The sequence below is a fragment of the Strix uralensis genome, chromosome 32 (assembly GCF_047716275.1).
Source record: "Strix uralensis isolate ZFMK-TIS-50842 chromosome 32, bStrUra1, whole genome shotgun sequence".
Classification (NCBI taxonomy): domain Eukaryota; kingdom Metazoa; phylum Chordata; class Aves; order Strigiformes; family Strigidae; genus Strix; species Strix uralensis.
Window position 1 is genome coordinate 1,734,137 of NC_134003.1, and position 15,826 is coordinate 1,749,962.

The window sequence follows — 15,826 nt, forward strand, 5'->3', positions numbered from 1 at the left end:
AGCAGAAGACTTTAAGCAGCAAATACACTTTTAAAATGTAGCAAAGATACTGACTGCAACTCCTTTCTCTTTGTAAACTAGAGAAAGGATGAAGATAACCTCTGATCCAACAGTCTAGCGTGATTGTTTAACCCCAACCCTTTCACCACAAATCCTTACACAAGATTTTATGGATGTCCACATCTTGTGGATAAGTGGACAACACATAACAACAAGGACACCTTGTCCTTTGTTGTTGATTAACACCCAGAGGAGCCTGGGTCTCAAATGAGGCATCATTTTAACATCATTGTCCAATAGTTTTAAGCTGAGGAGAAAAGGAAACCAGAAGACTAATGTTGTGATGCAGTATAAACTTTAATTGAAGCAGGACAAGGACTTCATAGCAACAGAACATAACACTCCAGAGAGTACAGAATATGTTTGCAGGTTTGCTGGGGATGGATGTAGTTGTCGTCTTTGGGGGCTGCAGTTTGCAAGATGATCTTCTGTCTTTGTTGTATTTGCAGTATTTGAGAGCCAAGTTTGATTTTTCACCTGTTTATGGGGTTCTTTTGGGGTTTTTTTGTTTGTTTGTGGGTTTTGGTTTGGTTTTTTTTTTTTTTAGTTCCAAACTATGTGAAACAAGGTAGCTCCCAGGGTCAAATTGTAGCTTTGAGAAATTTTTCCACTATACCTCAAAAACCGTGAACTATCAGTCCATATGAGAGGCCAGAATATACAGGATCTAATTTGTACTGATGTTTAGTCTTCTGTAAACCACCTGAATTCAAACTAAGACTTTTTCTATCTTTCTCAAGTAAACAGCCCCTCAAACACAGAGTTGGGATCTTGTTCACAGATATCTAATCCAACAGAAAGGGAAATACAGTGTCTCAGCTTGTTTCTCAGTGTGACTGAGCGTGCCCAGCTCCTGAGGACACCCTGCTGCAGCCCGGTATGCTGCCCCTCTGAAAGCCATGTCTGCTCACTCATGGACTGGGACTTTGCTCTGGTCCTTGCTGGTCCAGCTTCTCAGGGAATGCATGCAGGGCTTAGCAGGGCCCACAGCTCCCACGACTGTAAGTCGTGTACCTGCGGGAATAGCAGGGGTAAGAGAACCTGCCACCCAGGTAGGCGCCAGACCCGTAGGAGCTCTGGGCATCCATGGAGCTCCCGTAGCCAAAGGAGCTGCCTATCTCCAGGGGGGCTGAGGTGCCCACGATGCTCTCCTGAGGGCAGGAGCTGAGGATGGGGCCTGGGAAGACGATGGCCACAGGTGGTGGGTAGACCACGGCACGGGAGTCCCCGCAGGAGGTGACGCAGGGCTGGTTCCAGGCGTTTGCATATGGTGCAGGACAGCTCACGTCACAGGGCGAGTAGCTGCCATAGTTGCAGACCTGCCTGTAGGAAGACATCTTTCTGGCTGGAAGTAAGCCTGAAACACACAGGGTGGGGAGAGCGTGGGTCAGGGGTGACAGTGCAGGTACATTTGCAAAGAGGAGCCCTCATTTAGTCAAGCCATACAATATTCAGAAAGTTACTCTTATAGCTAAGTATCAAGGCTGATTGCAATTCATATGCACAAATAATGAAGATTAGATAAGCTGTTAGAAGTCAGCAAAGCCTCATTAAGGACAGACGAGGATTGACCTAGCAATATTTAATTAAAACTGTCCCTAAAACAATTGTCTCCATTTGCAAAGCACTCCCAGGCATAAATAAAATCATTAAGCATTCTTCTTCTGAAGCATGCAAGCACCTTTTGAAGCCCCATGTTCTTCATATAAATCCTATACCCTCCTGCGAAGGAATCCTATACCAAAGCCTGCAAAGCTGAGATTACAGAATCTTTTTTTTTTTTTTTAATGAAAACAACATTCTTTCAATAATAAGCAAAGACATATTAAGTGCTCAGACATAAGTACATTAAAATCCTTATTAAAGTGGCTTTTAAAGTCAAAGAACAGATTTAACTGAAGTCAGACTTACTCAGTTCACCACCAAGGAGAAGCCAAGAAGAGTGGTTTGAAGAGCTCTGTGCTCCAAGCACTTTTATATGGTTCCTCAGAGCAACACCAGGGTCTGAGCCACGCTTTGGGCATGCAGTCCTTCCTAGTTACAAAACAAACTTTCCTGCATTTGTCACGTCAATGGGTGGAGGAATCTTTGCATATTGTTTGCTGTTAAGCAATTATTAGTTGAATGGTACCACATCCATGTTGCAGCCTACAGTAATCTTTCATCTCAAAACAGGGACAATATTCACCCTTAGTTTCTTTCTACTCATTGCAAAAATTAACTTCCTTCTTCCACTTGTCCAAGCTTCCAAACACATAACTCAGATCAATAGAACAGATGATTGCTGATTTGACAAAACAGACTTTTTTTTTTTTTTTTTTAAATAATATATTGCTTTTTGTCATGCTTGGTGTAAAGGTTTTCAAACCTTTTAGTTGCAAAGGAAGATAAAGCTTAGAGACCTTTATACCACCTTGGCAAGATACCTTCTTGCTCCCTTTTTATTCCCACTCTCTTTTTCCTCAATAAGTAAAAGAAAAACAAATCTATAGACCACAGTGCTTGGGTGCTTCAGTTATGGTGATCATCCTGTTCACAGGTACAGAGAAGCAGCTCTGTGATATAAGGGCCTTTCTGATGTTAATAGTGAGTGTCTGCAGCCTATTTGGAAGGGGTCATGGAGAGAGGGGAAACGGGATTTACATGCTGCAGAAGCTTTCTTATTCCACTTCATTCCTGGTGAATATTGTTATATATTGCCTTAGTTAAAAACAATGTGAAAAAGGGCAAGAAAACCCTTGCTTAGAAATGCTAGGAAGGAATTATCCTCATGCACCAGTTACTCCAAAATGTACTGCTTTTAACAACTCCTTTGTTCTGAAACATCTCGTTGGACCCTTTCAGACAGTGACTCCTGGTCTTGCTGTGTACAGGAGTTTGCAATAAATAAATTTACAACTGGAAAATTTTATCCAGCTCCTCACCCAATGTAACAGACCACAGAAGAAAGCGAGTGGTCAGATGTTGGTATCCTCCTGCACCTGTGTATGCATTTGGTGATCTTAAAGGATTTGTATGTCAAAAATATTGCTTACAGCATTTAGTAACTGGAGAGCTGAATTAGATCACACATGATAATTCCCTCCTGACAACAAAACTCATTTAATGAGCCATATCCCTGCCCTCCTGTGAGCTGTAATCTGCACTCCTGTGGATTTATCAGGCATAATGGAAATACTCTGTTTTCTTTGCTATTTATTATAAACAGAGACATTACCCTGATTTTGCTCCTGAGTCTACTATGGAATCTACAACATGGAAATCAGAAAATAATATCAAGGCCCAGAGCAAAGTAAAGATATCCCGGTTAGGGCACAGTGGTCTGGAGATGATTTCCAGTGTAACCTTTGCCAAGAATTCGGGGAGAGGTTTTTAGATGTCCTCATTCTCCTGTGTGCATTGGGGCGAGGATGACCCGCCCTCTACACTCACTGCAGGAGGCTCTCTCCAGTGGGGATGGATGGTAATCCTTCCTTTCACCATATCTAAAACTAGTTGGTTTCGTTTATTGGTTCCTGACAGCAGTGACTGTCTGAGCTCTCCATGTTCATGGTATCTGGGCGCCAACCTCATTTACATAAGCTAAGAGATAATAGAATTATAATTATAAATAATCACATTAACAAGTACAAGACATGCCCGAGATCTCCTCCCAGAGGCTCACTTAATTGCCAAGAGATGTTTGGTAAATGATTTGGCCTCTGTCTTAATCACCTCTTCTAGAAATCATCAGTAGTAATTTCTCATTTCATGTGGGTGTCATACAGGCTTGCACAGATCAGTATTTTATCTGCTGAGAAAAGTGCTTAATATAGCACAAAACTGCAGAAAAGAAAGGTTAACTTGGAGGCAGAAGAAATCAGATGAAAATTTAGCTGTTGTATGCACCCCAAAGTATGCGGTGATCCATGAGATCAGTTTAAATGAAATGAGTTTCATGGGCACAACCCCAAACCCCCAGGATCTGTCAGACCTGGAAGGCAGTCACGGGGAGTCCTCACACTGGACTCTCCAAGTCTTGCAACACATTCTCCTTCGTCCCATGAAATACCTCTGGAATTAAATCCTTAAAAAGCCAGATGGATGATAGTCAAGGTTGCCAATGCAACACTAATGGTCATCGGAGTTAGGGTGTAATCTCAAGGGGGGGGTGGAAGAACGAGGGATGGCAAAGGACATCTATAATCTGGACATCTACAATTATTTTCTTTCTGTGTTTACAAGGCTGATCGTACCCTATGGAAACGACTGTGAAAAGTGATCACCTGCAAGTCTTTAAGATGCACACTCTATAAGACATACCCATGCAGCCATGACACTTGAAGCTCTGAGGAGCATGCAGGGCCAAGTCACAGTTCCTGCTGCCAGAGTGAGCACAGCAGAGTGGCAGAGCAGTGGGGCATGGGAAATAATAAACCTGTTTCTTCTGGTTTCTAGCACTTGCCTTGTGGGCTCAGCATCTTTAGGAGGTCAGGTCTACCCCAGACAGAGTTCATCTGAGCTAGGAGTGATCAGTTACCCTTCTAAAAGGAAAGCAATGACCAGATGGTGCCTGACCTGTGATAATCACTTTTTCTCCAAACCAGGTACTTCTGAATCATTATCTTTTCTTCATCCTCACCCAATAGTTTTCTTCCACCTCAGACTTTGGAAATGCTCTCGGTCTATAGAGCCCTTTAACTTCTTCCCTGGAAATCACATTTGCTTTGTGTTGTACAACACCCAAATGTATGGGGTAATTTTTATTGTTGATTTCTTGATGGGATTATTAAAAGACTGAGGCTAAATGATGCACTCAGCCCCACTTGTTGATTCAGTGGAAGAGCTGGGAGGGGCGCTCAGCACACCAACTCCTCATTTTTTTATCTCCTGCATTGTGACACTGAGTCAAGGACCATTGTTTGGAGAACTGTAAGAAATAAAACAGGAGATTGTCCAGCTCCAAGGCACTGACAACCTAAATACACATCTCCAAGACATAATGGGAAGAAAAATTCCTGTCTACACAACACAGAAGAAAAGTTCATTTACAGGAAATTAAGGCTGTACAATCAGTACCCTCAAACATAACCGACACAGATTTTCTGGCATGTCTCAGTCCAGAAAAATAATAGGACAGGGACATGGTGGCTGACACAGGTTGTTGAGATTTAATATTATTTCTGCACTTCTCTTTCCAAATACAGTAAGCAATGCATGTTGATGTATGAAATCTTTAGGATTTGTAAATAGTATTCCCTAAATCAAGGCTGATCATCATGGCAATGCTTCTGCCTTGGTTCTAAGCCCAGTTACATTAGATGAGAGCTGGATATTTATTTCTATGTTCCATACGTAAAAGTTAAGACCTGTCATCAGGCAGGGCACAATCTAGTACCATGTTTTGCAGTGCTCAGTTCTGGGTATTGCAAAAGTATTTCCCATGATGGCAATTTGTACCTAACCATCCAATGCTGAAGATCAACTTTGAATTTAAACACGAGGATTTACAATTACTGCTTCCAAAACTCAAATTTTCTTTCTCCGTAAATGAATTGCTAGAAAAAGCAAAAAAGTTAAACTGAAATAATAATAGAAGGATCAAACAGACAGTTGTGGCTTTGGACAAAGGTCTGAGACCTTGATCTCCAGCTCTGACTTAGTATTTATAACACTGTGAAAAACAAGCAAACACCAATATATGGCCAACTCATATAGAGATATTAAGTTATAAAACAGCAACATAATCTGAAAAATTAATTTGCAGATTCATAGCAAAGTAATTCTTGATCTTCCTTTGTCCCCAGCAAAGTCAACAGAGTTATAAAAAAGATGAAAATTGTCCCCTGTTTGACATGCAAGAAGTCTATGGGCTATGATGTAGATGTAAAACCATCCAAGGTGGAGTTGCTTAGTTAGGAGAAACAATACGCACAATAACCTTGATTGAGTGACATGTGCAAAAAAGTGTATTTGAGGGACAATGAGTACAAATGAGGACAAGAATGGTTCACCTCCCCTGGGGCAAACTGAGAAACTGTATAAAAGCACCTGTAGCCCAGAGTCTTCAAACCACTTCTCTTCGAGACCCAGTTCTGTTCTGCTGTTGGACCAAGTAAGTCATGTTCTTTGTGGGGCAGGGGAGGGTTTGAGCTAACATGTCAGTTCAATTTACTTCTAAGAAATTCAGACAAGGAGTGCTGTACGAACTATTTCAAGATGTGACACAGAGTAATAGGAAATAGAGTAAATAGAGTAAAATACATGTTGTCTTTCTCACCTTTAATTCTAAACAGATTTACCTGTGGCACTTCCCTCCGAATCTGTTCCTTCACTGTAACTGATTTGACTAAATGAGGGCTCCTCTTTGCAAATGTACCTGCACTGTCACCCCTGACCCACACTCTCCCCACCCTGTGTGTTTCAGGCTTACTTCCAGCCAGAAAGATGTCTTCCAACGGACAGGCTTGCAATTACAGCAGCTACTCGCCCTGCGACGTGAGCTGTCCTGCACCATATGCAAACGCCTGGAACCAGCCCTGCGTCACCTCCTGCGGGGACTCCCGTGCCGTGGTCTACCCACCACCTGTGGCCATCGTCTTCCCAGGCCCCATCCTCAGCTCCTGCCCTCAGGAGAGCATCGTGGGCACCTCAGCCCCCCTGGAGATAGGCAGCTCCTTTGGCTACGGGAGCTCCATGGATGCCCAGAGCTCCTATGGGTCTGGCGCCTACCTGGGTGGCAGGTTCTCTTACCCCTGCTATTCCCGCAGCTGTGGGATATACCGCCCCACTAAGCCCTGCAAGGTTTCCCTGTATGGCAAGATCCAGCAGAAACAAGACCAAATTCGCAACCTGTGAGGGAGGGGAGGTGCACGGCTTTCAGAGGGGCAGTGAGAGTCCTCAGGAGCCGGGCGCACTCATCCATCCCAAGAAACAAGCCCAGACACTAATCTTTCCCATTTGTATTAGATCTTTGCTCAAAGTGTTCTGGCTCTGTGCTTCAATCCCTTTTTACTTTGCTTTCATGTAAATTTAACTTAATGCCTCTGTATTGTTCCCTGCAGTATTGCTGTGGTTTGATAAATCCCATTTGTCAGTTCCAATAAAATCCTTTCAGCATCACAATATCATGTTTTCTGCTTTATTTGTATGATTTCTAAATCTATAATCCACTGATGTTAAAATAATCATCAATGACTAGTCTCTTCTATTAAGGTGCTGAAAGGAAATCCCAGACCTTCATATAGAGCCTAAATGTTTCATAGCCATGGATATTATTCAAGTACTATATTTTTGCTGAGTTTGACAACCTTGGGATCCAAAAGAAAATCTGATGGAAGCATATACATGGTGAACACTACCCCATTTCCTGCATTCTGGTGGTGTAAATACAATGTAAATGCTGAGCCCCAAACCTCACAAGCAAGGTATCTGTGGAGCCCTTCCTTAGCCCTCCTGGCAACAGTTACATCCAGGCCACCATACCATTTCTGACAGCACATCCCAGAAGGACATGGGAAAGAAAAGGAAGTGAGGGTCAGGCAGAGCTACTAAAAAATCAGGGGCAAGAGGAACCTGGAAGGCATGGGCATACTTCAGGATTCAGTGTACAGCAAAAGACTCTCTATTTACTTCTTGACACGACAAGTTCACAGAGGTGTTTTCCCCTGAACAGAGAAATAAAAGTATCCTGAGATGGTAAACCTGACTTCTTCCTCCTCCAAAATGACAGTCAGAACATCTGATGGTTTGACTTGTGCAGTCTTGAAAATGTTAAGTTTTCCACGTGCTGAAGTGCATGAACCCCTGGCATAGCTGGGCTTAACTAACCACATTATTGCCATGCTTATCAGTGAACACAAAATTGAAAAGGGTCAGCACACAATATGTCCTTGGAGACCCAAGACAGCAATGCTGAGCACAGTGCACTGATCATGGATACGGTGGTAAAATGCCAGCATCTTCCCAAACCAAGTTTTGTCAGACTTGTTGTTCCCTCCACATCCTATCCCATGGGTGATGTTTGTTCACCTCCTAAGAGTCCTGGAGTACACAGGTCCAAACACACCCAGGACACTATCCTTGGGCATGTGTGCCATCGTGATGGGTAGCAAAACATAGTCAAGTGGGATGCACATCTGTCTGTCCTTTGGACACCAGCCATGCAGCAAATCCCACTGGGAAATGCTCTGAGCACAGGCACGCTGGGACCTCACCCTGCACAAAGCCAGCCGCCGGGCGGGTGCAGGTGTGGCTTCCCCTGGCCGGAGACTACGTGGTTAGGAATGCAGCTCTCCCTTTAAAAGACAACATTTTCACAACACCCCTGCGGTCTAGGTGGTTGTTATGGGAAAGACAATTGAGACATCAGGGCAAAGTGTTTTTCTTCACATCAATTTCTGATTCAGAGGAAGACCTGGGAAGGTGTGCCTATTCCTGCCATCGTTACAGTTAGAATTTGGGTGGGTTTTACTTTCAGCAGCAGGTCCTGCCCTCAGATGCCAGAGGAAAGGCAGAAATCTTGTCTCCATCTGGAATAAGTAAAATAAACGTGAAAGGAAATACAGCAGATCATACAGTTTTACAGAAGGGTCACAAAGGACAAGGAGAAGCTACTGATGCAGCTAAAGCATTGCATGCACCAGGCCTCACTCATGGGAGATGATCTGTCACCATTAAGTCCCCAAGGATCATTTGAGAGCAAGAAATTCTTTCAGGATGAAGTCAAAAGTAAGAAAAGAGCAAAGCAGACCATTCAAAATCTCAGCAGTCTGAGCCTCCATCACCTTCCTGCCTTGTGCTAATTCTATATTCATTTTGTTCTTCACTGTTTATTTTTCTACCTGCATTTCCTCCAAATATTTTGATGAAAGAGGAAAACACACTGGGATTAAGAAAAATAAAGAGTGAACATAGAGTATTTGTGCAGGGATATCTTTTTTTCTCCTGCCAGTTCACAAAACCACAGCTCAGTAGAGGGCAGGGACAGGACTGTGGCTACTGGCTCCCTGCTTAGATTTACTCAGTGCAGCTGAGCCACTCTCCACTTTGAAGATGTAAATAATATTTCCTGCTGTGTCATCCTTAGCCATCTTTCCATGAAACCTCTGGAGAAATTGTGCTTAGGTGCACATTTTGATATAGTTTTCCATGTTCATCTCTCAGCATCAGCTAAAGGTCTGCAAGTGGAGCTGTTACAGGTCTATGGCATGGGTCAGACATCTCATCTCTGATGTCTCTGACATTTTCTTTTTTCCCCAGAAAGACCCTAAATCTTTACAAACTCTTTATTCCCACCTAACACACCTGGATTGACTCTGATTCTTCTGACCAGAATATGGATTTTAAGTAAAAGGTTAAACAAAAAGTCTGGTGTTGTTACACTTCGAGATGACCCTTCCTCCTCCGCACATGTAGAAAATTCAGGAGTGGTGCGAGTTGTCAGTTGATTGGTAAAGTCTGCTGAGGATACTCACAGCCATATACCAAAGCTGAACGTACAAAACTAAGGTCACCTACCGCAAAATGCTTTCAGATTTAGGAATTATGAAACTCTTTAAAGATTATGTACAAAGATTAACCCACATGAAAATAAGAGCAATGGGGTACCCTAAGCATTCTTCTGCTGTCATAGAGATGCTTGCCTAGTAATGTATAAATAAGTTTTCACAGACTGTTTCAAGCTGAAAAGGCAGAAAAGGCTTCCCTGGACATAGTCTCATGTCATACTTTTACAATAATCATGGTATTAGCAGAATGTACAATTCACAATTAAAACTGCTCTTCTACCTGCATTTCAATATTTGGGAAACTATTGAATAAATTTAATCTTAGCCAAGTTAGCAGGGATCATATAGCAAGAGGAGTGCCTGGAAAAGATTTGACAGTTGAGCACTATTTTCCACTTTCTTAAACTCCTTGTGTATACAAAGCAACCTTGCTCATGAGGACCTGCTTCTTTACCAGATATTTGTTGCATATTCAGCTCATCTGGATGATGCAAAAAATTTTCTGACTTATCCTAATTACTATGGTGTTCCCTGCTTCATCATGTTGTTACACAATGCTGCATCTCAGGGTTCATTTCCTTCCAAAACTTCAATGACCAGGTCCTTCCTGGTATCAATCCACTCCCTTTGTTGGTTTTGGGTGGGAATGAATGAAGCTCCTTTCTTTAGATTTATTTTCCTTTTACATCCTAAGTAGCATTAGGCACCTGGCTTCATGGTCCATGATGCCACAAGAATGGAACTTTCTGCTGTAATTCATTACTTGCTGAGAGTCTGCAAGTCAAATCCTTTGTGTCCCCCTCGATAACTGACCACTGTCAATCTGACTGATCGCTGCGTTGACGGCCATCGGGTCACTGCTGCTCAAAGTCTTGCCCTGGAGAATCCTGTTAGAGGGTAGTGATAATAAACACAAAAAGATGGAGTTTCCCCTCTACATACTGTATGGGTTACAGGGAAAACTGATGGCTAAAGCATTTATCAGTTTCTCAGGACCACTGAGATGCTTCTTAATGACACCTTTGAGAATGAGCATTGATTTTTATGACTCAAATTGAGACATCTTGTACAAATTCTGATTCCCTCCTGAAAAGTGTGCTCTGCCACAGGCTCTGAAAACTAGGCTGCCTGTGGCCAATACAACTCTGAAAATACTAATATTGAGTCTTGAAGACATACATTGAGAGACAGCTAGATGCAAAGTTACCAGGAAACATTGCTGAAATCATTACAGAGAGCACAACAACCTGAGACCAGATAAGTTGGGTGGGGTCACACTCAATTGGAGCAGATGAGGGTCTTGCACATAAGTTTGGAAATAGGTTTGTTCCAGAGTACACACAGAGTTTACTGTAAATCAAAGATGAGAAAAAAAAATAAATTGAGGGGAATAAACAGCAGCTCTTAGAGCCCGAGTGAAACTCCTTTCAGGCCATAAATTGCCCTTTGCTCTGTCTGTTGGGGTGACAAGATCCGTACAAGAAATGCATACAGGCCCGGAGTGCAATTTAAAGTCAGCAGCATTTCTACTATGCGTTAACTAAAAGCTCATTTTGTGCTTTACAGTGAATTGCACAGATTTGCCGACTTCTCAGTGCCAGCACATCAGACCCTGACTGAGCAGCTGAAGCAGGGACATGAAGCAGGCAAAATAAGTAGACTTGCACCCTGGAGCTTCAAGGTTAATATTTACAGTCTCTCCCTCATGTACAAGTGGATTTTAAAGTATAAAAGATAAAAAATATAATACAGTTGTCAACCAGATAGTTTTAACTTAACTGAACTACCTCTCATTACTGCAGAAGGGTAAAGCCTGAGGATTGTTTCAGAGAAGCTGAAATCTGATGAATCTGAACATGATCAAAAAGTTTAGAGAGGGGTGACGTAGTGAGGTGTAAAGGAAACCTGGGAATTGCCTAATAACTGCAAACAGTGAGCAAAATGATTATATGCTGTGAGGCATTACGTGTAATCGCTTCTGTTTTGAATCTAATCAAACATCATGTGCAAAGGGTGTCTCAGCTCCTCCGGGCTATCTGAGCAGCAGTATAAAAGCATACACTGCTCACATCTCTGCCAACAGCCTCTCCTGACTTCTCCTCTGGGACCTGAGTAAGTTTTTAGTTCTTTGTGCCTTGTTGATACATTCTTTTCATGATAACTCTAACTGAATCCTACATAGACGTCTGCCGTGCCAGACTTGGCCAGTCTCTCTGTAAAAGCAGCTCACTGATCCTGCAGAGAGCTTGGGGCTGGCGTTTTCCAGCTTCTTGAGGGACTATTGCAGTCCTTGCTAAGTGCTTCAAGGGTTCATGACTTTTCATTCCTAAAGCTAGTATAGAAATGAACTGCAGCCTGAACTGCAACTGAAGCAAGCACTTCTTATGACGTAGCCCTTTGGGCTATGTTCTGGCACATTATGTATAGACATGTCAAAAATGTAGGTTGGTTGATGTCCATAGGAAGGTTAGGAAATGTTGAGAGTTTGTCAAGCACAGAAGATAAAGGTAACTCAAATAGTGTGACTAAAAGGTAGAAGAGAGAGACAGGAACTATGAAGCCACACCATCTCTGTTCAGAAAGCTACTCAAGTGGGTAGTTTCCTCATGAAATATACTGGACTGCCTGAACATAAGTCTCTGACCAACCATTAAATTGCTTTATGCAGTCTTCTTTCTGTGTTTCAGCTCCACTTCCACTACAGAACAATGTCCTACAGACAGCTGTGCAGCTACCAGTGCTCCACACCATGTGAGGTGACCTGCCCGCAGCCCATCGCTGATGCCTGGAATGAGCCCTGTGTCACATCATGTGGTGACTCCAGGGCAGTGGTCTACCCACCCCCTGTTGTCATCACATTTCCTGGGCCAATTCTCAGCTCCTGCCCTCAGGAAAGTGTAGTGGGATCCTCAGCACCTGCTGCTATTGGGAGCTCACTTGGCTATGGGGGATCTTATGGCTACAGAGGCTCTTTTGCTTATGGGAGATCACAGGAAAGCAAGTTCTCATACCCTTATTATTCTCAGAGGTTCAGTGGTTATCGCTCTAGAAGGTGTGAGCCCTGCCATTCCCAGCAGGAGTATACTTGCACCAAGAGCAGTCAGGATACTGAATGCAAGATCCAAACTCAGGAGTAAGATGGGTTTTAAGATGATGACATAAAGAGGCTGATTCTTGCTGACACTTTACATTGTATTTGTGCTTGTACCTGCTTATGTACTTCTCCTTAGATATGCATTCTTCTATTCTTCTCATGGTCCAAATTTTCAAATGCATTACTCCTCCTTCTACATTCAACCTAATAAGATTATACAAGAAGCATAATGGAAAAGTTTGTAAGTTTGTATACTGTGATTTCTCCCATTTAACACCGCCTGATGTCAATCAAGAGTTATGTTAATAAATGAAAACTGGACTGCATCATCAAACTTACAGCTATGAAAGGAAAAGAGAACATTGTACTTGAAACGAAGCTTCCTGAAACAAGACACCTCATTTGTAAAAACCTCAAATTCCTCATTTTCTGTACGATCATGGTTTGCTTTTGTAAAGTTTCTTCTTCTGTCACCCATTAAAAAAATCACGCTGCATCATAATTTTAGTATTCTGGTTTTGTTTTCTGTCTGTTAACACAATTGAGAGAATCTCTTATGCAGAGTGTTGGTGCTTCCATCCTAGTTAAGCCCTGTAGTGGGAGGGGAGCAAAGACCTTAACTGGTCAAACCCGCTACATTAGTCTTCTGCTCAACAGTGAGCAGAATATTTTACGCCTGCTTTAGACCTCAGATTGCACCAATTTGCACTGCCAGAAAATTACTGGAGACAGAAAACAATAGCGGGAACGGAAGGGAGCCTTACCATTACTTTCATGCCCAGACACATACATACAGGAAGTATAACAAGAGAGTGTAGGATACTTACTGGAAAGTCACAGGTTGCCAAGCACACCTGCCGTAGCATAGGTAGCATCTAGCTGTCCACAGGAAAACATCACTGGCTGTATCGTCATTGCACATTCACTCTTCCCCCTTTCCTTATTAAAACATTATTCAATAGTCCAGATCTGAAATTCCAGGGAGGCGCTGAAAAGAAAAGCTAGGTGCTAGGCAGTACTCTGCTAAATAGAGTTAATGTAACAGTGAGCAACAGCTGAGGCACTACATGGCTAATTGCTCTATTTACCTTGAAGCAATTTTTTATTGCTTCCAGCTGTACCCTGAGCACTGCTGGATCACTGCTCCCTATTTACTGAGAACTCTCTAGATCTGTTTTCCTTTACTGCAGTCTTTTTCTGGTCATCTAAGTTTCTTTTTGAAATATGACTCTGCTGAACTTCTTTAGGTTCAAATTTCTGCTTCCCTATTTCTTGGGATTCTGTCAGGAGGCTTCTTTACTTTGCACAGTAATAAGAAGTTAAGCTAGCAAAAGATGCCTGCTCATGGGCATTTATGGTCCCAGCTGAGGCAGTTTTATGATCCCAGAAAGCTAGATATGAAAGTACAGAGTAGGAAAGCAGATTCAAGTTTCCTGTATCTCAGACTGGGGTTTCATCACTAGCTAATTTTCTGTCTCTGAGTGTCTCTGGGATGTTCCCTCTGCTGCTGTGCACTCCCTGATATGCTCTCTTTACTTCTCTATGTTATACAGAATTATAGCATAATCTAATACTCTCTTTTTTTTTTTTTTAAATGGTGTATGGAATTACAAAAATTTTGGTAAAAACTCACAGAAAGGTAGGGGAAGTAGGGATGAACTATAAAAATACTCTTGGAGTGGCTATTTAGTACTTCATACCAGTCTTGAAAATTTTGTCTGAGGGTTGGGCAGTTCTCACACCTGGTTCCTTGTAAAGATTAAATCAAGCACACAGGCAAGCTCTGCATGTTGTAAGCAGAGTTTCCTGATAAATGAATCCATGGGCATTATATAAACACTGTCTGTAAGAGCATAACACTCATCTACAGATCTCTAAGATAAGGGGATGGTTTAGGTCAGCTGGTTTGCAGAGGCTGCATTACCCCAAAAGAAAGAAGAAAGCAAACAGAGGAATGTTATTTGGATGCAATCGTAAGTGTTTATTGGGACAAAAAGTGTACATGTTAAGCAAAGGAAAGAAAAAATACAAGATGGACATCAGTGCTTTAAAAAAGGGCCAACTTAATAATCTGCATGAAACTGGTTTCTTTTCAGCACATTGTTCTTCTGTCTTGGTTCAAGTTTCAAATGGACTGGACAAATCATAGTGTGAGGTGACATCTATAGATCTTTCCTATTAAACATATAAGTATCAAAGTAAAACAATAGCAAAGAAAAAACAGCATGGTCCTAAACAACTAAAAACATATATAGACCAGTTTCCAGTGATGGTAGAGCTTTTGTGTTCTAACAGTGAGAAACAGATTCTGCATAGCCAGTAATTTCATTTCTAAAAATGGAAAAGATACAGTTTGAGAAAACTGACATTAAAATCAAGTAGAGTATAAGAAGGGCAAGCAGAAGAGTGGTTTCCATGGGTGCTGAGCAGCACCCATAGGTTCGCACTGCTTCAGAGAGCTGTGCTCCACAGCTCAGTTGCATGTCCAGGTCTTGCCGTCAGTTCCCCCGCTGTTTCTCCTGCCATCCACAACTTCTGCCATGCTTAGCAGGGCCCACAGCCTCCATAGCGCTGGCTCCAGAGCTGGCTGAAAGAGGAGGAGGAGGACAAGGAGCCCCCGTAGACAAGGGAGCCCTGCAGGCCCCGGGGACGGGCCAGCCCCAGTGGGGACGAGGAGCCCACGATGCTCTCCTGAGGGCAGGAGCTGAGGATGGGGCCTGGGAAGGTGATGACCACAGGCGGTGGGTAGACCACAGCCCGGGAGTCCCCGCAGGAGGTGACGCAGGGCTGGTTCCAGGCGTTGGCGATGGGCTGCGGGCAGGTCACCTCGCAGGGTGGGAAGCAGCGGGAGCTGAGCTGCTGGTTGCAGGACATCCTTCAGGCAGGGAGCTGGACCTGCAACACACCGGGGAGCCTGAGTCAACCCACTGCTCACGAGGTGCCACACAGACCACTCTGCTTTGCCTCACCAGCAGCAGGGAGGGCTCAGGACATGCCATACGGAGTTACTCTGCTAAGTTTTGGGTGATTTTTCTTTCTCTTTTTCTTCCCCCTTCCCTGCCCTCCCTCCTCCCTCCCAGGCTCTCTGCACACTGAGCGCTGCCCAAGCCAGCTGAGAAGCGTTGCCCTGGTGCACCAGTCAGTTCACCCTGAGCTCAAGGGTAAAAGAACCTGGACTGAGCCC

General features: G+C 43.2%; 2 protein-coding genes across 2 annotated transcripts; both read right to left on the bottom strand.

The window, feature by feature from the left end:
* Positions 1 to 338: 338 nt before the first annotated feature.
* On the bottom strand, positions 339 to 2,007 carry LOC141936403 (feather keratin 4-like). Its single transcript, XM_074853320.1, has 2 exons — positions 1,972 to 2,007; positions 339 to 1,417 (listed from the first exon to the last, which is right to left on the bottom strand). Exon 2 carries the CDS (start codon positions 1,395 to 1,397, stop codon positions 1,035 to 1,037), a length of 363 nt encoding a protein of 120 aa, XP_074709421.1. The 5' UTR covers positions 1,398 to 1,417; positions 1,972 to 2,007; the 3' UTR covers positions 339 to 1,034.
* Positions 2,008 to 15,186: 13,179 nt separating this feature from the next.
* On the bottom strand, positions 15,187 to 15,516 carry LOC141936160 (feather keratin 3-like). Its single transcript, XM_074852885.1, has one exon. It carries the CDS (start codon positions 15,514 to 15,516, stop codon positions 15,187 to 15,189), a length of 330 nt encoding a protein of 109 aa, XP_074708986.1.
* Between the last annotated feature and the right edge of the window lie 310 nt (positions 15,517 to 15,826).

What these genes read in the sequence shown, in the direction of transcription:
- LOC141936160 (XM_074852885.1), bottom strand. Translation starts at nt 15,516, where the DNA reads ATGTCCTGCAACCAGCAGCTCAGCTCCCGCTGCTTCCCACCCTGCGAG.
- LOC141936403 (XM_074853320.1), bottom strand. Translation starts at nt 1,397, where the DNA reads ATGTCTTCCTACAGGCAGGTCTGCAACTATGGCAGCTACTCGCCCTGT.